Source organism: Ruditapes philippinarum, unplaced genomic scaffold (assembly GCF_026571515.1).
Source record: "Ruditapes philippinarum isolate M1 unplaced genomic scaffold, ASM2657151v2 ctg974_1_1_1_1, whole genome shotgun sequence".
NCBI classification, from domain to species: Eukaryota; Metazoa; Mollusca; class Bivalvia; order Venerida; family Veneridae; genus Ruditapes; species Ruditapes philippinarum.
In genome coordinates, this window is record NW_026854456.1 from 130064 (window position 1) to 155732 (window position 25669).

The window sequence follows — 25669 nt, forward strand, 5'->3', positions numbered from 1 at the left end:
TGCCCTTGACTTAGTAAAAATTTGCAATTTTCAACTTGTATCGCACGTAACTCAAAAAATATTTGACCTAGAGTCATAAAACCTTACAGAAATGTTGATCAGCATGTGTAGTTGTGCACCTGGGTATTTTTTGTGGATATATTTAGTATTTTTAGAGTTATTGCCCTTGAATTAGTAAAAGTTTCCAATTTTCAACTTGTGTCACACATAACTAAAAAAGTATTTGACCTAGATTCATGAAACCTTACAGGAATGTTGCTAAGCATGTGTAGTTGTGCACCTGGTTTAATCAGGTGGATATATTTAGTATTTTTAGAGTTATTGCTCTTGACTTAGTAAAAATTTACGATATTCAACTTGTGTTGCACGTAACTCAAAAAAAATTTGACCTGTAGGCCTGAAAGTTTACAAGAATGTTGGTCAGCATGTGTACTTATGCACCTCGGGGTTTTCTTGTGGATTCATTCAGTATTTGTAGTATTTGCCCTTTACTTAATGAAAGATTTTTAGTTTTCAACTTTGGCACATGTAGCCAAAGAAAATATTTGACCTAGAGACATAAGATTGACAAATCGGTGGAGTGTGGGGACACCAGTTTCCTATGGACACATTTCTAGTTTTTATTGTGCCCCCACTTTATGCCCCCACTTTAGTGGCGGTCATTTAGATTTACCCTTGTCCGTCCGTTCACTTTTGTGTCGCACTTAACTCAAAAAGTATGTGTAGTTGTGCACCTGGGTATTTTCGTCTGGATATTTTTAGTATTTTTAGAGTTATTGCCCTTGACTCAATTTTCAACTTGTGTCGCATGTAACTCAAAAAGGATTTGACCTAGAGTCATGAATCTTTACAGGAATGTTGATCAGCATGTGTTGTTGTGCACCTGAGTATTTTCGTCTGGATATTTTTAGTATTTTTAGAGTTATTGCCCTTGCCCTTGACTTAGTAAAATTTTGCAATTTTCAACTTGTGTTGCATGTAACTCAAAAAGGATTTGACCTAGAGTCATGAAACTTTACAGGAATGTTGATCAGCATGTGTTGTTGTGCACCTGGGTATTTTCGTCTGGATATTTTTAGTATTTTTAGAGTTATTGCCCTTGACTTAGTAAAATTTTGCAATTTTCAACTTGTGTCGCGTGTTACTCAAAAGGATTTGACATAGAGTCATGAAACTTTACAGGAATGTTGATCAGCATGTGTTGTTGTGCACCTGGGTATTTTCGTCTGGATATTTTTAGTATTTTTTGGGGTTTTGCTTGTGGATTTATCCAGTATTTGTAGAGTTATTTCCCTTGACTTAGTAAAACCTGTTTCATTATGTTGTTATTTGTTCCTTGAGTGCTTGAGTTAGAATGAACCAACTTTACAGGAATAATGATCAACATCACTTAAATATAGGAATAATGATTCACATCACTGTGAAGCTATGCACCTGGGACTTTGCATGTGGATTTTTTTCAGTTTTGTTCGAGTTATTGTCAAGGGCAATAACTCGACTAACAGTAGTATAAATTTGCAATTTTCAACTTGTTCATGCATAGCTCAAAAAGTATTTCACTTGTAGGCCTGAAAGTTTACAAGAATGTTGGTCAGCATGTGTACTTATGCACCTTGGGGTTTGCTTGTGGATTTATCCAGTATTTGTAAAGTTCTTTCCCTTTACTTAGTAAAAGATTTTTAGTTTTCAAAAAATATTTGACCTAGAGTCATAAGATTGACAGAACAGTGGCGCGGTGGGGGCACCCGTGTCCTATGGACACATTTCTAGTGAAACTAAAAATGCTTTTTGTATACACATTGCAAGGTCATAGGTAATATAACAAATTGACTGTCATTAAGGAGGCATAAATGATTCATAAAATTTTTTGCATATATTATTTGGTAAGATTTGTGATAACTTTGTCATAAAATTGCTATACACAGCCTTTACGGTCACAATTACCTAGTGACTAGTCATGACCAGCAGTTAATCTTTATAGATTATTTGGTCACTAGTTCAAAAGTCAGTCATAATAATCTGACCACATGACTGTCGTTAGGGGGCTCAATTCAAATTTGACATATGGATACAGCATTATGCTTGTCAAATTCGAATTTGGTCATGGTCCAATGACTTTAGACAGTCTCAGTTATCCCTCTTGAACTTTGAAAAATAAAGGAAATTTTCAGTTTCTGTTCATTAACAGCTGTACACATCTCAAATTTGACATATTAATACATCATAGGAATAAGCAGGTCAGGTTTGGTTTGGCCATGGTTTGATGATTTTGGACAAAGTTATCCCTCTTGAAGGTTGGAAATTTTGTTGAAATTTTCAGTTTCTGCACTCTTACTTTTTGTAGAATGTATATATAAGGTTGAAATCGCATGTGCGGGTATTTAACCAGAAAATACAAGTCAAGTTAGAATTTGGTTTTGGTCCGTAGCTCTTGTTTCAAGATGATTTAATTGTTACATGACCATCTGCAAAGAATGTATTGAAATAAAATGTAAGTAATGAAAAATGAGTGAAATATGCACAAGTTTCTAACTTTCATGAAACTTGTTAGGATTCAGTATGGTCCTTGAATCGAAAAACAGAATGTCAGAAGAAAAAAAAGTAATGAAATGAAAGGTAAAAAGTGTACTGGATAATAATTAGGCTAGACTTTTGTTAAATGCATCATCATTAGTTGGAAGAGGGATCTATGGTATGCACTTTAAGTATGAATAAATGAATGGTATTTGGTATATATGCATTTTTGGATATTTGTCAATAATATTAATATTCCCTACATTTACCATTACATCTTCAGTTTAATGTTTCTGGGCAATGGAGATAGTACTGCACAAGAGCTTATTATTAAAACAACTTGTACTATTTCAAAAATAAAAATGTAACTAAATTGGTCACAATTATTAGTCCCCTGCTGGTTTAACAGTTTGTACAAACATATAGATACTTACATGTAGGTGGCTATGGGAACAATAGGCAACAGTAAATATTCTTTGATGCTATTCATTCAGTAAGCTCTTATGTGGCTACTTTTTCTCTTACATGGCTAAAAGAAAAATAGAGAGAACAAAAGTACCAAACTTTGAGCACGTCTGTCCGTCAGAAAAAACTTGAACCCCGCGATTACACAAAAAGTACTGAAAATATTTTTATAAAATTTGATAATTATATGGATAGATGGCAGCCTGGAGATTATGCACGTCTTTTTTTTCTTCCTATGTTGAAAACTTTGGTTGCTATGGCAACAAATAGCTTTAAAATATGGCAAATATAACAATATTTGTAATTACTCAAAAAGTAATAAAACTTAAAATATGGATAGATGATAGTAAGGAGATTATGCATATTATTTTAATCTTAACTATAGGGAGTATATTGAGAGCTGTCCTACTCACTGAACGTCGGCTACCTTGTCAAGATTTCTGATTCAAGTTTTTACGCTTTTTCACTATAAGTTCTTAATTTCTGAAGGTATTTACTTTCAACTTCAAATATATGTTTCTTATCATCAACCTTATCATAATGTGACAAGGTTTTCAACTATAACACAAAAATTATCAGAGTTACCCCCCTTGAACTTATAATTTTCATGAAAAAAAAATGTTTTTTAACTTCTTTATTTCTTAATTTATCTGCTTCAAACTTTGTGTGTGTGTATGTGTGTCTGTCTGTCTGCCTGTTTGTGTCTTATTATCACTTAATCATTTGGGAGAAGGTTCAATACTCTAGCTTGACCATTTCCAGAATCCCCCTTGAACTTAGATTGTTTTCAAGAAACTATTATTTTTTACTCAAACTTCTTCATTTCTTATAGCATTTATTCAAACTCCAACATCATAATATAATGACATTAGGGTTATAAATCTAGCGTCCATAAAGATTTACCCTCAAAGTTTCTGTTAGTTTGTCTGTCTGTCTGAAACTGGTTCCTTAGATCACTTTTAAAGAACCTTCATACAAATTTACTTCAAATAGAAAGAAGTTGAAACATTAGTTATAAATATTCATCCTGAGAAAATTGGATTTTGTATAAACATGATTTCATTACTAAGCAGGGAAAATTAACACATTACTTAGATATAGACAAACTAAGAACTCAAAAGATTTAAGTTCATTCATGTCATTCATTCATTCAATGGCATAATTCAATGACCAATGGCCCTTCAGAATGTTGCTTGGGTTCTAACAGGTAGGGGACTTATGGATTGCTTGCAATACTATGATAATTGCTTGTTTTAATACTGTGGCATTAGAAAGTCAGAACATTTCAAAGGAAAGGCTATACGAGGGTTGCCCAAATATTATGTGACAAGATTGTTTAAAAGCTAAGTAAAATAGGTACGCATCTTAAATTTTAATATGCTATAAACCCATATAATTGAAACATTTTTGCAAATGGCAACTATCAGAATCGCGGCGCATGTCAAAAGTCAAAAACGGCGTTAAATCTATATAAGGCGCCTATCTCAAATACTTTCAATGGCTGGAAACGCAATAATGGTACCGGTGCAGCTTTACCCATAAATCGTCAATTACAAACTTAAATCAATTGTGGTTGTTAATGTCTGTACAGGGCCTTTTTACCCTTCTTTGCTGTAGCCTGTATCAGGCTACTTCCCCAATCCAAATTACTACCTTTTTTCCCCAAAAAACAGTCTAAAATTCCCCTTCTGGCAAATTTTTCCCCTTTAACTGAAGAATAAAACTTGTAAACAAACTTTCTAGTTTAAAAATAGATAATTGTTTTGTCCAATGAAAGCTTATAATTCAATAACCCAATAGAGGGATACCTTGATTTAATACAATTGATGTTAACTCAGAGCCTCAGTTTGAGTTTGCAACTTTCTAAAAACAGCATGGGAAATCCCTGCTGCCTTATTTTTTAGTGCACAAATGACATGTGATTTGTTACGACTATATGGCGACCGATACGATGTCACTTATGTAAACAATGTCACAGAACAAGAAGAAAATACGATTGAGTGACGTTTGTAATCGTTTATTAAAAATTGGTTGAATTGATGACCTTGTTAGTGCAAGCCCATGTGTCCGAGTAGCACAACATGCCCAACTGTTGGAAATAGCGAGCCTAGCACATCAGTGCCAGTAATACAGTGTAAACTGATAATAATGTACCCTCTGAATCAAACCAAGAACCCTCACATGACCAACGTAAAATACTATAAATAGGAAATATGAGTTAATATAAAGGGGCAATAAATTGATCTGTAAAAAATGTCTTTTACTCCTTTTGGACAGAAAGCTTAGTACTATAGTAAACCTTAAATGTGATTGGAGGAAGATATGCAAATAAATTATGATATTCCCCCGAAATGTGTGAAAATATGATATTTTCCCCAAAAGTGTGAAAATCGCGCATTTTTTCCCCACAAAAAGGGCTAGGGCGCCTTCCCCAAAACTAGTGAAAAGGCCCTGCTGTAGAATGTTAGGATGGCATACATTAAATTTTGTTATACGCGAACTTTCGGTCTCGGTGCACCTGCTTTTAGCTGTAGGAAATAGGCGACAGAGATCAGTCTTCCTAACCGTGTTTTCCTTATTTTCGCTTTTTGTAGCGTAGAACTCTGGTTCCGTTCATGCCTTTAGTAAAAAAATGCTCAGGATATGTTGCTAAACTGTTTTATTTTGGTATATTTGTTGAAAATCATAACATGTGTCATCTCGAAATAGTCACGAAACTTGAGTGACCTATTCACTGCGCCGCAAATTCTTCGAACGTCGCCATTTTAACGTTCCTATTTTCTATGAGATATTTTCATTTAATGGTAACTTGTTGTTTCTTAAGTTATTTAACTAAAATTTTCTGAGATGATGTAAACATAGCAGCAGAGCAAGTCAATATGACATTGTGCATACACATCATCAGATATTTGATATATACGTAATTAAGTTTAGCCTATTCATAACAAAATGCAAATTATTTGATGTGCGCCGGCAACTCAAACCAATGTCGTTAATACTGAAAATTTCTAAGTAACTAGAGTAAATATTTTGTAAATGATTTGTTGTAATGTTAAATAATAAACTAAATGGTTATATGTGTGAATTATTATCTATAAGCGTTAAAAATGAACCGTCTATAAAATTTGTCACGGACTTTTGGGACAACCCTCGTATATTTTAAAAATCCAGTTGAGTTGGGAGGTTTTTAATTAATTTTACATTGTGAACTTTATTGTTATCTTACAGAAAACTCATCAAGAAATTGCAGATGAACTTGGACATCACATTGTAGAGTGCAGACCAGAGACTGACTATTTTCCAGTTATTAAAGCATCCCCCTCAGAGAATGCGGAAAAAAATGATTTTGTTAAACAAGATGGATTTGACTTCGATTCATATTGCTTTAATAATAAACTGCCTCTGAAGAAGTATGGTAAAAGGCCATTTTATTGGTTCTTGCCAGCATTTAAGGACAGGAAAGCCAGAGACTACCAAAGACGGAATCAGCCAAAGGCTATGATAGATAGAATGGTGCTTGGCTTGCAACCAGAGTTTAAAAGATTGAAATAAGACTTCAAAAAAAAACAAAAAACAAAAAAGACAAAACAAAAAAACAGAAAACAGAAAAAGAGTTGATTAAACATAATAAGAAAGTAAGTTAGAAAAAATAAAGTTGATAGGTGGATATATATGTACTTTTTGTCTGTATATCACTAACTTTACTTGTTGAATTTTAAGCTCACCTGAGCTGGCTTAGTATGAGTTTTAAGCTTACCTGTCACAAAATGACATGGTGAGCTTTTGTTATCGCTTTTTGTCCGGCGTCCCTTCATCCGTAAACTTTTACTTTAAACAATATATCCTCATAAACCGCTAAGCCAATCTCGTCCAAACTTACAAGAATGTTCCTTTGGTGGTCACCTTTAAAAATTGTTCAAAGAATTTTATTCCATGCAAAACTCTGGTTGCCATGGCAACCGAAAAGAAAACGACTTAAAATATTTTATTTTAAAAAAAACCAAATAGCTAGAGCTTAGATATAAAGCATGAAATATCTTCTAGTAAGTGTGTACCAAGTTTGTTCAAATAAAAGCCCTGGGGTCAAAATTGGCCCTGCCCTAGGGGGTCATTGATTTTCCTAATATGTATATATTAAAAACTTAAGAAATCTTCTTTTAAAAAAACTCAAAGAGCTAGAGCATGAAACATCTTCTATTGACTGTCTGCCAAGTTTGTTCAAATAAAAGCCCTGGGGTCAAAATTGGCCCTGCCCTAGGGGGTCATTGATTTTTCTAATATGTATATAGTAAAAACTAAAAAAAGTCTTCTTTTTAAAAACCCAAATAGCTATAGCATAGATATGTGGCATGAAACATCTTCAAGTGAGTGTCTACCAAGTTTGTTCAAATAAAAGCCCTGTTGTCAAAATTGGTCTGTCCCAAAAGAAGAAGTTTGTTCAATAAAAGCCCTGTTGTCAAAATTGTCCGGGAGGGTTATTGATTTTCCTTAAATGTATATATCAAAAAGTTAAAAAATCTTCTTTTAAAAAACCCAAATACCTAGCTTAGATATAAAGCATGAAACATCTACTAATGGGTGTCTACCAAGTTCGTTCAAATAAGCCCTGGGTCAAAATTGGCCCAGCCCCAGCGGCTCATTGGTTTTCCTCATATTTATATAGTAAAAACAAAAAAGGCTTCTTTTAAAAAACCCAAAGAGATAGAACTTAGCTATTTTGCATGAACTATCTTCTAGTGAGTGTCTACCAACCAATTTATAGGGGGAAAAAAACCTGGGGTCAAAATTGGTCCTGCCCAGGGTGGTCATTGATTTTCTTAATATTTGTGTAGTACAAACAAACAAAAAATCTTTTTTTTAAAAGACCCAAATAAACAAGTATTCTGATTCAGGTGAGTGATTTAGGGCCATCATGGCCCTCTTGTTACGATCTTTGATTGTCCATCATCTGTTGTCTGCCCACATTTAGTTTGTAAACACTTTAGTAGTCACATTTTTGCCTCAATTATCATCAAATTTGGTCAGATTGTTTGTCCAAGAAATTGCTTAGACAAGTTACTAGTATAAACATGGGTTATCTTGAATGGAAAACTAGGTCACTTGAGCCAAAAATAGAAAAATCTTGTTAACACTCTAGTGATATTTTGGGCCAAATATTTTGGAAATTTGCCTAAAATGTTGTTTTGATGATTACTAGACCAAGCCAAGTTCGAATATGGGTCATCTGGGGCCAAAAACTAGGTCACGAAGCCCTAATATGGAAAAACCTTGTTGATACTATAAATGTAATATTTTCAGCCTAAATATCCCGGAAATTTGTCAGCAAGATTGTTTAAATGATTTCTAGGTCAATTTCGAATGCTGGTCATCTAGGGTCAAACCTAGGTGACAGTTCATGTATGGAACAACCTTCTTTATATTTGCACTATTTCAGGTGCAGATATGAACATTAAGATGATAGTTTACAGGGCTCGAGATAAGATGCGTATATGGGTAAATTACGCATGAAAATAACAGGTTTACACCACAGGCCAACTGCACATTAATGGTCAAATTATCATAAAGTAAACACCCCTTGATCATCAACTACAAAATTACTATCCAGCACCCGTTTACTATGTAATATATAATTATATATACAAGGTATGTAACTCGATGTAGTGTAATCACCCGATGCGGTCAATATTTTCCTCCTGCATTTTTTTAATATGACACATTATCCTACTTAAATGTAAAGCATAACACAATAGATATATCTTTTGGTAACGGTTAAAAATATTGAGCCATCTATCTTCATTTACGATAAATGAATTATCAAACGTGAAAAAATTACCTTAAAATTGCGAGGTCGACATGTTTTGTGCCACGGAAATTTCCAAAAATACTAGGAGTAAACATACATTTAGCTGCTTGCCACTCGTAAGAAATACTGTTGGAAAAAGGCGTAAATGAAACAAACAAACAAAGCCACTCGTAAGAAAGTAAAACTTTTGTTGAGTTTCCCTCATTTTCGTTCTTTCAAAACATCAAAGTTAAATCAATTTTGCCTAAAATACTAAATTCCAAACAGCAGAGGATGACTTACTACCCACCCATTTGTGGGACTGTAAGCCAATCAGAGTGTCTTGTGTTACGGAAGTGAGAACAGAAAAACAGCGTAAACAACAAGAGGGCCATGATGGCCCTGAGGTCGCTCACCTGTATATAGCCCCCCCCCCCCCCCCTCACACACACACACCCATAAGAAGATGTTTCATGCTAAACATCTAAGCTCTAGCTCATTGGGCTTTTTAAAAGAAGATTTTTTAAAGTTTTTACTATACACATATAGTTAAAAACAATGACACCCCTGGGGCGGGGCCAGTTTTGACCCCAGGGCTTTTATTTGAACAAACATTGTAGACACTTACTAGAAGATGTTTCATGCCAAATATCTAAACTCTAGCTATTTGGGTTTTTTTCAAAGAAGATTTTAAGTTTTTGCTATACACATATAAGGAAAATCAATCATGAATGACCCCCGGGGCGGGGCCAATTTTGACCCCAGGGCTTTTATTTGAACAAACTTGGTAGACACCTATTAGAACATGTTTGATGCTAAATATCTAAACTCTAGCTATTTGGGTTTTTTCAAAGAAGATTTTTAAGTTTTTACTATATGCATAAAGGGGAAAATCGATGACCCCCGGGGCGGGGCCAATTTTGACCCAGGGCTTTTATTTGAACAAACTTGGTAGACACCTATTAGAACATGTTTGATGCTAAATATCTTAGCTCTAGCTCTTTGAGTTCTTTAAAAGAAGATTTTTATGCCCCCACAATGTGGGAGCATATAGCGTTGCACTTGTCCGTCAATCCGTCAGTCAGTCCGTCCGTACGTCCCAAAATCTTGTGAACGCAACTCCTCTTAAACCGGATGGCAGATTTTGCTTAAACTTACAGGGATGAACAACCTTAATGTGTAGATGGTAGTTAAGGAAGGAATTTTCGCTGCGAATCTTCTTTTTAAAGAACCAAAAGAGTTAGAGCTAAGATATTTAGCATGAAACATGTTTTAATAAGTTATTACCAAGTTTGTTCAAATAAAAGCCCCGGGGTCAAAATTGGCCCCGCCCCGGGGGGTCATTTATTTTCCCTATATGCATATAGTAAAAACTTAAAAAATCTTCTTTTAAAGAACTCAAAGAGCTATGGCTAAGATATTGAGCATCAAACATGTTCTTATAGGTGTCTACCAAGTTTGTTCAAATAAAAGCCCTTGGGTCAAAATTGGCACCGCCCTGGGGGGTCATTGATTTTCCTTATATGTGTACAGCAAAACTTAAAAAATCTTCTTTGAAAAAACCCAAATAGCTAGAGTTAAGATATTAAGCATGAAACATCTTTTAGTGAGTGTTTACAAAGTTTGTTCAAATAAAAGACCTGGGGTCAAAATTGGCCCCGCCCTGGGGGTCATTGATTTTCTTTATATGTGTATAGCAAAAACTTAAAATCTTCTTTGAAAAAACCCAAATAGCTAGAGTTTAGATATTAAGCATGAAACATCTTCTAGTAAGTGTCTACAAAGTTTGTTCAAATAAAAGCCCTTGGGTCAAAACTGGCCCGGCCCCAGGGGTGTCATTGTTTTTAACTATATGTGTATAGTAAAAACTTTAAAAAAATCTTCTTTTAAAAAGCTTAATGAGCTAGAGCTTAGATGTTTAGCATGAAACATTTTCTTATGGGTGTCTACCAAGTTTGTGCAAATAAAAGCCCTTGGGTTAAATTGGCCCTGCAACGTTGGGGGGGGGGATGGGCGTTGGGGGGGCCTATATACAGGTGAGCGACCTCAGGGCCATCATGGCCCTCTTGTTTTCTTTCATTACTGATAGTATTAAGGTCTTTAGTAATAATGCCCACTTGTTTAAATGAACATCGTTTATCTTATACACGTTAATGGATGAACCCAGAACCCAAGCCAAGGTCACTCTTGTGGGACAAATATCAGACAATTGTGTGTCTGCTCTGTAAATTCTTTACCCTTTAAACTTGGATCAAATGTTCACCTCAGCAATGTTGTGTACAGAATCCATGCTGTATATATTAATATGTAATGGGTGCAATGAATTTTATATTTGGCAAACTGGGGATAGACTCGGAAACAGAATAACTGTTCATAAACAGCAAATAAGGGACCCATCGATATGACAAATTCCTTTAAGTACACATTTATATCTTTGTTGTAACAGTACTCATCAATTTTCCATATGGCTGCTTTATTAGCTCACCTGAGCACAAAGTGCTCAAGGTGAGCTTTTGTGATCACAATTTGTGCGGTGTCCATTGTCAGCCCGTGCGTCTGTCAACTTTTTATACAAACAACTTCTTCTGGACAAATGTGATGAAATTTTCATTGGATGTTCCTAGCATGAAGCTCTACTAAAATTGTTCAAATGGTTCTGCTTAATTGAGCATCTAGGTCAGGAAATCTTAAATTAGATTTTTGAAATGAAATCTCCTCTGAAAGTGCAAGGCCTAGAGCTAGATATTTTGTATGTGGAATCATGTAATGAAACTCTATAAACATTCTTCAAATCAAAATTGGCCTTGCCCCAGTGGGTCATTGATTTTCCTTATATGTATATAGTTAAAACTTAAAAAATCTTTTTGTAAAACATCAAAAAAGAGCTGGAGCTTAGATATTTGGTTTGAAACATCTAGTGGAAGTCTACCAAGTTTATTCAAGTAAATGCCCTAGTGTCAAAATTGGCCCCACCCCAGGGGACTATTGATTTTCCTTATATGTATAAAGTAAAAACTTAAAAAATCTTTTTGTAAACAATAAAGAGAGAGAGATTAGACATTTTGCATGAAACATCTTCTAGTTGATGTCTACCATGTTTGTTCAAGTAAAAGCCCTAGGGTCAAAATTGGCCACGCCCCCAGGGGGTCATTGATTTTCCTTATATGTAAATAGAGAAAATAAGAATCCCTATTGAAAGCCCAACTTGGCAAAAATGAAAATGTTGCAGGCTCGGTTTGATTGAGCCTGTTCATAGACAGTACTGTCAAGTGCAAACTACCGTCCACGCCCCCTAGCACCGGCTTAAGCAGAATTCAACATTTAACATGAACTGGTACAATTTTTAAACATCTGCAGATGTGTTCATATGGCGCTTATCATGGAACCTTCAATGTGACATGAAGTGCAGTGCACAAGAACCATAACTATCTAAAGTAATTACAGAGTTGTTGCCCTTTGTTACTTTTCCATTGCTTTCTTTTGTCAGGACCATAACTTGGAAACTACTGGTTGGAATTCATTACAACTTCATTCAATGGTCAAGCACATTGAGAGGAAGTGCAATGCACAAGAACCATAACTCCATCTTGACTAATTACAGAGTTACTGCCCTTTGTTACTTTTCCTTGTCCGGAGCATAACTTGAAAACTACTGGTTGGAATTCAAAACAACTTCAAACAATGGTCAAGCAAAATAAGGGGAAGTGCAGTGCACAAGAATCATAAATCCATCTTGACAAATTACAGAGTTATTGCCCTTTGTTACTTTTCCATTGCTTTTTTGTCCGAAGCATAACTTGAAGACTAATGGTTGGAATTCAATACAACTTCATACAATGGTCAAGCACATTGAGAGGAAGTGCGGTGCACAAGAACCATAACTCCATCTTGACTAATTACAGAGTTTTTGCCCTTTGTTACTTTTCCTTGTCCGGAGCAATTTAACTTGGAATTCAATACAACTTCATACAGTTGTCAAGCACATTAAGAGGAAGTGCAATGCACAAGAACCATACCTCCATTTTGACAAATTACAGACTTATTGCCCTTTGATACTTTTCCTTGTCCGGAGCATAACTTAAAACGTACTGGTTGGAATTCAAAACAACTTCATACAATAGTCAAGCACAATAAGAGGAAGTGCAGTGCACAAGAACTGTAACTCTGTTCAGAGTAATAATAGAGTTATTGCTCTTTGTTACTTTTCCATTGCCTTTTTCTTGTCAAGAGCATAACTTAAAAACTACTAGTTGGAATTCAATACTATTTCATACAATGGTCAAGTATATTGAGAGGAAGCGCGATGCACAGAAACCATAACTCTTTCTTGACTCATTTAAAAGTTTTGCCCTTTGTTACTTTTTATTGTCCAGTGCATAACCTGAAAATTAATGGTTGGAATTCATTGAAACTTTATTTAATGGCCAAGGGCAGTGAGATGAAGTGCAGTGCACAAGAACCATAACTCTATTTAGACTAATTACAGTTATTGCCCTTTGGTACTTTTTTGTCCAGTGCATAACTTAAAAAACTAGTAGTTGGAATTCAATACAACTTCATACAATGGTCAAACGCAAAAAGAGGAAGTGCAGTGTACAATAACCATAACTCCATCTTCAGTATTTTTAGAGTGATTGCCCTTTTGTTATTTGTTATTGCCCTTATTGTTCCTTTTCCTTGTCTTTCTGGACTTATTACAGAGTAATTCAATAAAACTTCATCAATGTTCAACCACATTGAAAGGAAATGCAACATACAAGAACCACAACTATCTTTAATTGCCCAAATCCATAACTGTATTTAAATTATTTACAAGGTTACTCTGTTACTAGTACATTGTAACATCCTCCTTTCCGAAGCAGTCTTGCAGTATTAATCACAATTAGTGATAGTTCTAGTTTTTATCGTTTGAATTGATTTCACAATTAATTTTAATTTATTTTAGTAATATTTTATCCTTTTATTCATTTATATTGTATTTGACCTACTGTCATGAAACTTTAAAGGAATGTTGGTCAGCATGTTTAAATTTAGTTGTGCAACAGGTGTTTCTATTGTAGATTTATTCAGTATTTCTAGAGTTAAAAGTTGCAAACTTGTGTTGTGTATATCTCAAAAAATATTTTACCTAGAGTCATGAAACTTTACAGAAATGTTGGTCTGTATATGTGGTTGTGCATCTGGGGGTTTTATTGTGGATTCATTCAGTATTTGTAGAGTTATTGTCCTTGACTTAGTATAAACCATTCCAAAATGATGTGTTATGTGTACCTTGAGTGCTCTAGTCAGAATCAACCAACTTTATAGGATTGCTGATCATCATCACTGAGAGGCTGTGCAGCTGGTGTATTGCATGTGGATTTTTTTTTATGCCCCTGGGCATATAGTAATTGAACCATCCGTCTGTCTGTCCGTACGAGGTTAACCTAGAACGGCAAGTTGAATTTTTTTTAAGTTCTACCTGTACCAATGGCTTCTAAGTTTACACACTTACTAATCAATACAAAGTACATGATCTGGGCAAGTTACTTAACTCTGGCTTTCATATTTACCAAGTTATTGCCCTTTTAGCACTTAGAAAATGAATAATGGTTAACCTTAAACGGCAAGTTGGAAATATCTTAATTTCTATCTATACTAATGGCTTTATAATTTCCACACTTACTTATCAATACAAAGTACATGATATTGCCAAGTTATATAACTGTGTCATCCATATTTCCCAGTTATTTCCTTTTTTCACTTTGAAAATAGGGCCTTGTCTGGTTAACCTATTTCGGCAAGTTGGATTTATCTTAAATTTCTCCTAATTGCTTAATTTCTTTAATGATATCTTTCATATTTAGTAGGTGGATACCTTTGATGGTCCTCTAATTTTTTGTGGAGTAAGCGGTCTCTAGGGTCAAGGTCACTGGTTTAAAAAAATATATAAACATTTTTTGCTCATACAGCCAATATTTTTAGCTCACCTGTCACAAAGTGACAGGGTGAGCTTTTGTGATCGCTTTTCGTCCGTTGTCCGTCCGTCCGTCATCCGTAAACTTTTACTTTAAATGACATCTCATAAACCACTTAGCCAATTTCATCCAAACTTCACAGGAATGTTCCTTTGGTGGTCACCTTTGAAAATTGTTCAAAGAATTTAATTCCATGCAGAACTCTGGTTGCCATGGCAACCAAAAGAGAAAACTGTAAATATCTTCTTCTAAAAAACCCAAAGAGATAGAGCTTAGATTTTTGGCATGAAACATCTTCTAGTGAGTGTCTACCAAGTTTGTTCAAATAAAAGCCCTTGGGTCAAAATTGGCCCCGCCCCAGGGGGTCATTGATTTTCCCTATATGCATATAGTAAAAACTTAAAAAATCTTCTTTTAAAGAACCCAAAGAGCTAGAGCTAAGATATTTAGCATGAAACATCTTCTAATGGGTGTCTACCAAGTTTGTTCAAATAAAAGCCCTGGGGTCAAAATTGGCCCTGCCCCAGGGGGTCATTGATTTTCCCTATATGCATATAGTAAAAACTTAAAAAATCTTCTTTTAAAGAACCAAAAGAGCTAGAGCTAAGATATTTAGCATGAAACATCTTCTAATGGATGTCTACCAAGTTTGTTCAAATAAAAGCCCTGGGGTCAAAATTGGCCCCGCCCCAGGGGGTCATTGATTTTCCCTATATACATATAGTAAAAACTTAGAAAAATCTTCTTTTAAAGAACCAAAAGAGCTAGAGCTAAGATATTTAGCATGAAACATCTTCTAATGGATGTCTAGCAAGTTTGTTCAAATAAAAGCCCTGGGGTCAAAGTTGGCCCCACCCCAGGGGGTCATTGATTTTCCCTATATGCATATAGTAAAAACTTAAAAAAATCTTCTTTTAAAGAACCCAAAGAGCTAGAGCTAAGATATTTAGCATGAAACATCTTCTAATGGGTGTCTACCAAGTTTGTTCAAATAAAAGCACTGGGGTCAAAATTTGCCCTGCCCCAGGGGGTCATTGATTTTCCCCATATGCATATAGTAAAAACTTAAAAATCTTCTTATAAAGAACCAAAAGAGCTAGAGCTAAGATATTTAGCATGAAACATCTTCTAATGGATGTCTACCAAGTTTGTTCAAATAAGAGCCCTGGGGTCAAAATTGGCCCGGACCTGGGGGTCATTGATTTTCCAAATTTCCTTATAAGTGTATAGGAAAAACTTAAAAAATCTTCTCTGGAAAAAACCAAATAGCTAGAGTTTAGATATTAAGCATGAAACATCTTCTAGTGATTGTCTACAAAGTTTGTTCAAATAAAAGCCGTGGGGTCAAAATTGGCCCCACCTGGAGGTCATTCATTTTCCCTATATGTGTAAAACTATAGCAAAAATTGAAAAATCTTCCTTGAAAAAACTCAAATAGCTAGAGTTTAGATATTAAGCACGAAGCATCTTCTAGTGAGTGTCTTCAAAGTTTGTTCAAATAAAAGCCCTGGAGTCAAAATTGGCCCCGCCCCGGGGGACATTGATTTTCCTTATACGAGTATAGCAAAAACTTAAAAATCTTCTTTGAAAAAACCCGAATAGCTAGAAGTTAGATATTAAGCATGAAACATTTTCTAGTAAGTGTCTACAAAGATTGTTAGAATAAAAGCCCTGTGGTCAAAACTGGCCCTGCCCCAGGTGTGTCATTGTTTTTAACTATATGTGTAAAGAAAAAACTTGAAAAAATCTTCTTTTAAAAATCCCAACGAGCTAGACCTTAGATGTTTAGCATGAAACATCTTCTAATGGTTGTCTACCAAGTTTGTTCAAATAAAAGCCCCGGGCTTTAAACTGGCCCCGCTCAGGGCGCCTATGTACAGGTGAGCGACTTCAGGGCCATCATGGCCCTCCTGTTTAGTTGATGTCTTAGTTTAAGACAAACATGCCAAGGGAGGTCCTCCTTCTTTGGGTGTAGTAAGGGGTCATTTGGGTCGAGGTCAATGTTAGCAATGTCAAGGTCACCAATGTTAAAAATAGATTTTTACATTTTTACAGGTGTATTGACTTTATTCTATAGACAGGTGTTATTTATAATTGATAGAAACATAAACTTTGATGGAGTTAGTGGTCAGTTGGGTCAACAGTGCTAAAAATAGATTTTTACACATTTGCTCATACAGCCTTTATTAAGTGACAGATATATTTTATATTTGGTAGGAAGATAACTTGCATGGTATTCATCCTTTTGATTGGGGTAGGGATCAGGTCAAGGTCACTTGTGCTAAAAATAGATTTTTACACTTTTGCCCATACAGCCTTTATTTATTGACAGATGTATTTCATATTTGGTAGGAAGATAACTTACATGGTATTCTTCTTTTGGATAGAGTTAGGGGTCAGTTTGGTCACGGTCACCAGTGCTCAAAATAGATTTTTACACTTTTGCCCATACAGCCTTTATTTAATGACAGATGTATTTCATATTTGGTAGTTAGATAACTTGCATGAAGTTGAATATTTTTCAACCTCACAAGTCAGAGCAATGACTTGGCAACTTATATTTTTCACAATTACGAAATGCCATGACTTTGTCAAGCTATATAACTTGTGTTTACAATTGTTTGGCAATTTTTCTGTCCATAACTGAGTGAATGGGTAAACATTTTAAGCTCACCTGTCACAAAGTGACAGGGTGAGCTTTTGTGATCGCTTTTCGTCCGGCGTCCGTCCGTCCGTCCGTAAACTTTTACTTTAAATGACATCTCCTCATAAACCACTAAGCCAATTTCATCCAAACTTCACAGGAATGTTCCTTTGGTGGTCACCTTTAATAATTGTTCAAAGAATTTAATTCCATGCAGAACTCTGGTTGCCATGGCAACCGAAAGAAAAAACTTTAAATATCTTCTTTTAAAAAACCATAAGAGCTAGAGCTTAGATATTTAGCATGAAACATCTTCTAGTGAGTGTCTACCAAGTTTGTTCAAATAAAAGCCCTGGGGTCAAAATTGGCCCCGCCCCGGGGGGTCATTGATTTTCCCTATATGCATATAGTAAAAACTTAAAAAATCTTCTTTTAAAGAACCCAAAGAGCTAGAGCTAAGATATTTAGCATGAAATATGTTCTACTGGGTGTCTACCAAGTATTTTCAAATAAAAGCCCTGGGGTCAAAATTGGCCCCGCCCCAGGGGGTCATTGATTTTCCCTATATGCATATAATAAAAACTTAAAAAATCTTCTTTTAAAGAACCAAAAGAGTTAGAGCTAAGATATTTAGCATGAAACATGTTCTAATAGGTGTCTACCAAGTTTGTTCAAATAAAAGCCCTGGGGTCAAAATTGGCCCCGCCCCGGGGGGTCATTGATTTTCCCTATATGCATATAGTAAAAACTTAAAAAATCTTCTTTTAAAGAACTCAAAGAGCTATGGCTAAGATATTTAGCATGAAACATGTTCTAATAAGTGTCTACCAAGTTTGTTCAAATAAAAGCCCTGGGGTCAAAATTGGCCCCGCCCCGGGGGGTCATTGATTTTCCCTATATGCATATAGTAAAAACTTAAAAAATCTTCTTTTAAAGAACTCAAAGAGCTATGGCTAAGATATTTAGCATGAAACATGTTCTAATAAGTGTCTACCAAGTTTGTTCAAATAAAAGCCCTGGGGTCAAAATTGGCACCGCCCCGGGGGTCATTGATTTTCCTTATATGTGTATAGCAAAAACTTAAAAGATCTTCTTTGAAATAACCCAAATAGCTAGAGTTAAGATATGAAGCATGAAACATTTTTTAGTGAGTGTCTACAAAGTTTGTTCAAATAAAAGACCTTGGGTCAAAATTGGCCCCGCCCCGGGGGTCATCGATTTTCTATATATGTGTATAGCAAAAACTTAAAATCTTCTTTGAAAAAACCCAAATAGCTAGAGTTTAGATATTAAGCATGAAACATCTTCTAGTAAGTGTCTACCAAGTTTGTTCAAATAAAAGCCCTGGCCGGCCCCAGGGGTGTCATTGTTTTTAACTATATGTGTATAGTAAAGACTTTAAAAAAAATCTTCTTTTAAAAAGCCCAATGAGCTAGAGCTTAGATGTTTAGCATGAAACATCTTCTTATGGGTGTCTACCAAGTTTGTGCAAATAAAAGCCCTTGGGTTAAATTGGCCCTGCAACGTTGGGGGGTGGGGGTTGGGGGCCTATATACAGGTGAGCGACATCATGGCCCTCTTGTTTGAAATATTGCTACTGACAAAAATCTGAGCCGGGGGCATTTGTGTTTAACAAACACGTTCTTGTTTCCAGTTTTATTAGAGTTATTGCACTTGACTCAGTATAAATTAAAGACTTGTTCATGCATAGCTCAAAAAGTATTAGACCTGTAGTCCTGAAAGAATACAAGAATGTTGGTCAGCATCTAGTGTAGTTATGCACCTTGGGCTTTGCTTGTGGATTTATTCAGTATTTGTAGATTTTTGTCATTGACTTAGTAAAAGATTTTCAGTTTTCAACTTGTGTGACATGTAGCCTAAAAACATTTGACCTGCAGTCAAACAGTGGAACATGGGGCACCGGTGTCCTATGGACACATTTCTTGTTACACTTTGAACTTTGTCTGGTGCATAGCTCGAGAACTTTAAACTTTGTAGGCAGATGAGTAAAAGTGCAGAAGACCCCCTCCCCTTTCTCCCTTATTTTGGAGTTATTGCCCTTTGTTCATTTTTTTTGAATTTGAATTTTACCCTGCCCATAGCTTGAGGACTATAAAATTATCAACTTTAAACTGTGTAGGTAGATAGATCTCAGTGAGTAGAAGTGCAAAAATTTCAGGGAGAAGGAACGATGACACTTAAAAGAATTCATGAAAGCTCCAAATCCAAACTTTAATTCCTCTCATTGATGTAGGACAAATAATTCAAAAACATTTGAAAAAAATATAAACTACTGCATTCTTCCTATGTGTAAAATTATTAACTAAAAAGCATGGCTACTGACAACCGCATGTCGGGGATATTCGTATGTGGGGGATATTCGGCACTTGTGACAATTTCTAGTTACATATATAGGGGTGTGTGTGTAAGACGCCAGAGATCTGTGGAATGAACAGTTCTTCTGTTTTTGAGTCTTGCCTGTTTTGCCGATGTACAATTCCTTGCAGCAGTTGCACACTTTATCATATAAAACATTTCAACTGAACAATCTATATTTTTGTTGGTATGAAATATTTTATCCTGTTCTGCTCAGAAGAACTATTCAGTTACATTTAAATGAAATAACATATAATATAAGCAACAGATAGTTTGTTTCCCTTTTCATAAAAATCCAGGATGCACTTTTCCTTAATTCCCACGGTGATTTGTGAATTTTGTTTCTAAAATGCATGATTAAGATGAAGGGAGACGCTTCTATAATTGTTGTAGTTTACTCACTCTCTTGCATCATGAAAGCAACAAACTCTGAAATGTAATTAAAAATAACGTATTAATGACTAAACAAAAACAAACACAAAATCAAAAGTAAAAAAAATGAATAAAAAAATTCTTTAACCTTTAACTTAGTGGAATCAAAAGTGATTCTGTAGTAATATCAGTTATGTCATAGTTTGGAGACTTCATTTTGAAACGTGTCGGATTTAAATCGTATATCCATACATGCACAGTGCGTTTACTGGAGTGCATGTATTAATTACACTCATTCCAGTTACTGTCTGTCGGGTATATTAAATTAGAATGCGCTATGATCGGCTAATTTTGAGTCGTCCGGTTAGGTCAGTAGACAAAGCGTTGAAAACTACCCAATACCACCATCCAACTCTATGTATGAGTAATTTATAGAAATGAGAGAATATATACACACAAACCACCACATCGATATGCCAGTCCAATTACGGCACAGCGCCTAGCAGAACAGTCATGAAAGCATAGCCACTGCTCATCCACCATCACAAAAATGATGGTTTCAGGACAGCTTTATATACAGTCACAAACCGGTATGCCTAAAATACGAAAGTGAGATTTTTGACGAAAGTGAGCGAAAGTGACTTTTAAAATATAAATTATAACGTTTTAATAGACTTTTACAATAAAATTTCAGTTTGTAGACGTATATTATTAGAAAATAATTATATTTATTAACAGAAATAATCATAATGATGAAATAATTATGCCCCCACTTCGAAGAAGAGGGGGTATATTGCTTTGCACTTGTCGGTCCGTCGGTCCGTAGACCAAATGGTTTCCGAGTGATAACTAGAGAACCCTTAGGCCTAGGAACTTCAAACTTGGTATGGTGATTGGTCATGACCAGTAGATGACCCCTATTGATTTTGGGGTCAAAGGTCAAGGTCACATTGACTTTGTAAGCAAAAACGGTTTCCGATCAATAACTAAAGAACACTTAGGCCTAGGAACTTCAAACTTGGTATGGTGATTGGTCATGATCAGTAGATGACCCCTATTGATTTTGGGGTCAAAGGTCAAGGTCACATTGACCTTGTAAGCAAAAATGGTTTCCGATCAATAACTAAAGAACCCTTAGGCCTAGGAACTTCAAACTTGGTATGGTGATTGGTCATGATCAGTAGATGACCCCTATTGATTTTGGGCTCAAGGGGTCCAAGGTCAAGGTCACATTGACCTTGTAGGTAAAAACGGTTTCTGATCAATAACTAAAGAACGCTTAGGCCTAGGAACTTCAAACTTGGTATGATGATTGGTCATGATCAGTAGATGACCCATATTGATTTTGGGGTCAAGGGGTCAATGTCATATTGACCTTGTACTTAATGACGGTTTCTGACCAATAACTCAACAACTCAAGTTGCCTTGGTTGATATTTTTATATTAAACTAAAAATGCTTTTGGTATACACATTTGAAGGTCTGATGTAATATAACAACTTGGCTGTCATTAATGAGGCCTACATGAGTCATAAAATTTATGCATATATTATTTGGTAAGATTTGTAATAACTTAAATTGCTGCACACAACCTATGGAGTCACAATAATTATTACCTTGTGACTAGTCATGACCAGTAGATACTAGATATTAAACCCTTATTTAATTGTTTGTTCACTGGGTCAGAAGTCATGCATAATAAAGTGATCACATGACTAAATGGCTGCCGATAGGGGCATACATGTTTTACAAACATATCTTGTTTCTACTAATTTGCATAATTTCAATACACAAGTTCTTATATCTTCCTTTCGCTCACATTGAAAATACGAAAGTGATTTAATTGCTATTTATTTGCATAATATATATACACAACTATATAGATCTTCCTTTCGCTCGTATTGAAAAATACGAAACATTAAATATACCGTTTAGTTTGAATTTATATTGATATAACAGTTTGTAGACGCATAGTTTCAGAAATGAATAAAACATATTTAAATCAAAGGGCTGCAACCTCTGTGGTATTTTCTGATCTTTGCAATCTAAATCATACTGACTATCTGTATGTATTTTCCTATATAAGTTTATTTTTATATACTATACTTAATCTTACGCAGCGACTGCGTCTATAACAGTTTGAGATTGATACATATGGAATTTTGCATGACTAGAGTTGCATCAAAAAATTATTTTCATTTTGTATGACAGCCATACTTTATCCTTGCATATCGTGGCTACTTCCTTAAAAAAGACACTTCAAAAAAAAAAAGTTGCCTCGACTAGGATTTGAACCTTGGGCCTCTCACACCCTAAACGAGCGCGCTACCTCTGCACCACGGTGAAGTAATACATATGTAGTTTGAATAATAACAAATACATTGTGATTCTAAATTGAGAATTTCCATTCCGTGTTTGTAATCCTTACTAATTTCGAGGTATTTTCTTCACTATAAACCTGTTGTTTAACACTGATGAAAATAATTTAGCGAAAATCTTCTCGCCAAAACAGTACGACATGTATATATTCCACTACTCGACAGTCAGATTTATTTGTGTACTACGGTAATCGACATAGCTAAAAATAGCATTTTCATTGATTAAGCTTTACGAAAATAGCCGAACATTTTTCATTGGGTAAAAAAGATATTCATTCGCGAAATTTGTGATTGTAACCTCATATTTCTATTGACTACTCTAAACTTTTAATGCACTGTAATTCGTTAAATGCATACATTAAAAATTATTCTTATTTTAAATTGCTGGTTTTTAAGCAGTTCTGAGTGAGAACTACTTTGCGTTGTTAGGTCTGTTAGGAAAATTTGTGTTGGACCGTGGATGTTAGCTATGTATTTACTGATCTTGCGATCAGAAAATACAAAAATCATTATGATGATTTAATATTCATGCATTTTCATTATTTCTATATACCAATTTCAGAGATCTTACTTTCGCTCACTTTTGTATTTTCAATGTTAGCAAGTGGAAGCGAAAGTGGTTGTAAAAATATCAAATATAGCGTTTATCAAATATAGCGTTTTTTATATTATCAACACTAGTTTTTTTTATCAATATGATTTGATCTTCATTTATTTGTATAATATTTATACACAAGCTCAGACATCGATCTTCCTTTCGCTTACTGTGAGCCTGACGAAAGTGACTTAAAGAATATTAAATATAGCGCTGAAATAGAATTTCATAATAATATTGCAGTTTGTAGACGTATGTAATAAGCTATAGTAACTATCATTTTTATAAAATTTAATATGCTAAGATGAAAAATTAAAATAATTATGTAAACTATATATAAACTTTAATTGGCAAAAACATGAATTATACAATGCGCGTAAGTGCTCCGATTTACAGTTCTCAATTCCTTACATCTTTTTCGGGCAGTTTTTAATTTTTGATTAGCGATGGTTACATTCTGTTCATATATTACATTGTAATTATACTGTTTGATTCTAATCTAACAGTAATAGGTCTTGAATGGGTTTCTCATTATTATAATGTCTCTTGAAATTCCTAAATGGAATGTTCTTATGTAGGTTTTATGTGAATTATTGTATATATGTTTAAAAATGCATTTATACGAATGAGACAAAATAAAGTATGAATATGCTTACGTGCAAACACGTGTTGTCATATCATTTTCGCATCCACTTTAATTGATAGTAATCACAACGGGGACCGCGTGAAACGAACAAAAACGAGGCTCCGGTCGAATATGGCGGTTTTTCAAATTTGTTAAGTGAATATCAGAAAAAAAAAATGAATATTGATATCTATAGTGAAAATTTGGTGGATTTATTTGTCTTAATAAAGTAAAAAGTGTGTTTTATCATTCATTGTTTGGACAAATCTGTATTTAAACAATGTCGGAGAAAAATTCTACATGTATCACAAACAAACCGAAAGGAGCAGTGGGTGGAGTAACCATCAAGAATGCTACTTCTGTGAACAATGACTTTGCCATCTCTAACTTGATCAATGATGGGGCCGACACATGTAATCAACAACTAAACCAACAACGAACACCAATACCTCAAAACTCTCAGCAGACCAGATCAAGTGTGACACACTCTCCACAAGGTATTCGTCCATTATTCCAACCTTACCCCCCTGGCTTTTTGCCGCATGATCCCAACACGTCTTTATTGATAGACATGATACGTAAAATGGACAACAGACTATTTGCCATAGAACAAGCCTCAAATACTAGCATGCAAAAATTGAGCTCCATTGAAAGCAGTGTCGCTCAAGTCCAAAACCAGCTTACAAGCTTACAAATTGAAAACAAAGACATCAAAAAAAGACTTACGGAAGTTGAAACATCCTGTCAATCCATGAGTGATACGCATGACGATTTACATAATCACAAGCAGGCATTTTCTAAATTTATGCGAGATACAGAGAACACAAACAAAAATTTGAATTCTGATGTCGAGGTTCTGACAGTCAATAATTATGCACTTAAAACTATGTCCATTGCTCTCCGGAGTCAGTTAAATGAATTCCGCTGTAATGAGTTAAAAAACAATCTAGTAATTCAAGGTATACAGGAATATGTTCCAACACAGGATCAACCGAATGAGAATTGTCTGTCAACTGTGCACAGTTTCATATACAATAACATAGAGCGTGACAATGACCTAAATCTCAAAAGAGACATTGTAGCGGATCATATTGCAATCAAAACAGCGCAACGGCTAGGTCCGGTAAGGGGTCACGGCAACATAGTCAAAAACCACAGAACACGTCCAATTTTAGTGACTTTTGAAACTTTTGAACAAAGGGAGCTAATACGTGAAGCAGGGGTGAAATTAAATGCCAGGAAAAGCAAATATTTTATAAATGAGCACTTCCCACAAGATGTTGAACTTAGGCGACGCAAGATTTTTCCTGTGCTACGTAAATACAAGGGCAAAAGAGATCAATATACAGTGCATTTTAAGAATGACACGCTGAATGTGAACGGACTCACATACGATCCTGATACCGAGGCATGGTTTGATACACGACCCCCTAAACCAAAAGAAGCCAGCATCACTCAATCATCCTGCTCGAACCCCCGTTTGCAGGCTAGGAATACAAATTTAGATACCATATCCTCCAAAAATGATTCCCCAAAATCGAATCCAATAAACGATAGAAAGGTTTATCGTGCTCAAAATTCTAGATCGTATACATCTGCCAAGCAAAATTTAAACTTTGTGACTCCTACCAGCAATCGTTTTGATCCTCTGCGTCAACACGAGCAGCAGAATAAACACAAAGCAAACTCGCCATTAGAAGACACGGAATTAAAACGTTTTTGCGATAATGAACCAAACTTGAGTTTTATCGCCGAAAATTCCATTTCAAATAATACCAGTGAAAGTGTAGCTATAAACATGATTAGTTTGCCAGGGCCTCAATTAACCGGCGCGACAGTCAGTCACGTGACCACCAGTGGCAAAATCTAGGACAGGTCGGGAGATTTAACCGTGCAAATTGACACTTCGGTTACCGATACTTATTGTGAATGTACATTACAAAATGATTTTTGTAGTTGTGA

At 35.1% G+C, this 25669-nt stretch overlaps 2 protein-coding genes across 2 annotated transcripts in view; one reads left to right on the forward strand and one right to left on the reverse strand.

Annotated features, from left to right (window-relative positions):
* Positions 1–6656, forward strand: part of LOC132740181 (small ribosomal subunit protein uS5m-like) — an 84426-nt gene extending 77770 nt beyond the window's left edge. Inside the window, exon 11 of the mRNA XM_060728038.1 lies at positions 6208–6656. Coding sequence (XP_060584021.1) covers positions 6208–6531 — 324 coding nt within the window. The 3' untranslated portion in view covers positions 6532–6656. The remainder of the gene's footprint in view (positions 1–6207) is intronic.
* Positions 6657–20028: 13372 nt separating this feature from the next.
* LOC132740184 (uncharacterized) overlaps positions 20029–25669 on the reverse strand; it is a 40021-nt gene continuing 34380 nt past the window's right edge. Inside the window, exon 4 of the mRNA XM_060728039.1 lies at positions 20029–20167. Within this exon, the coding sequence (XP_060584022.1) occupies positions 20133–20167 (35 nt within the window). The 3' untranslated portion in view covers positions 20029–20132. The remainder of the gene's footprint in view (positions 20168–25669) is intronic.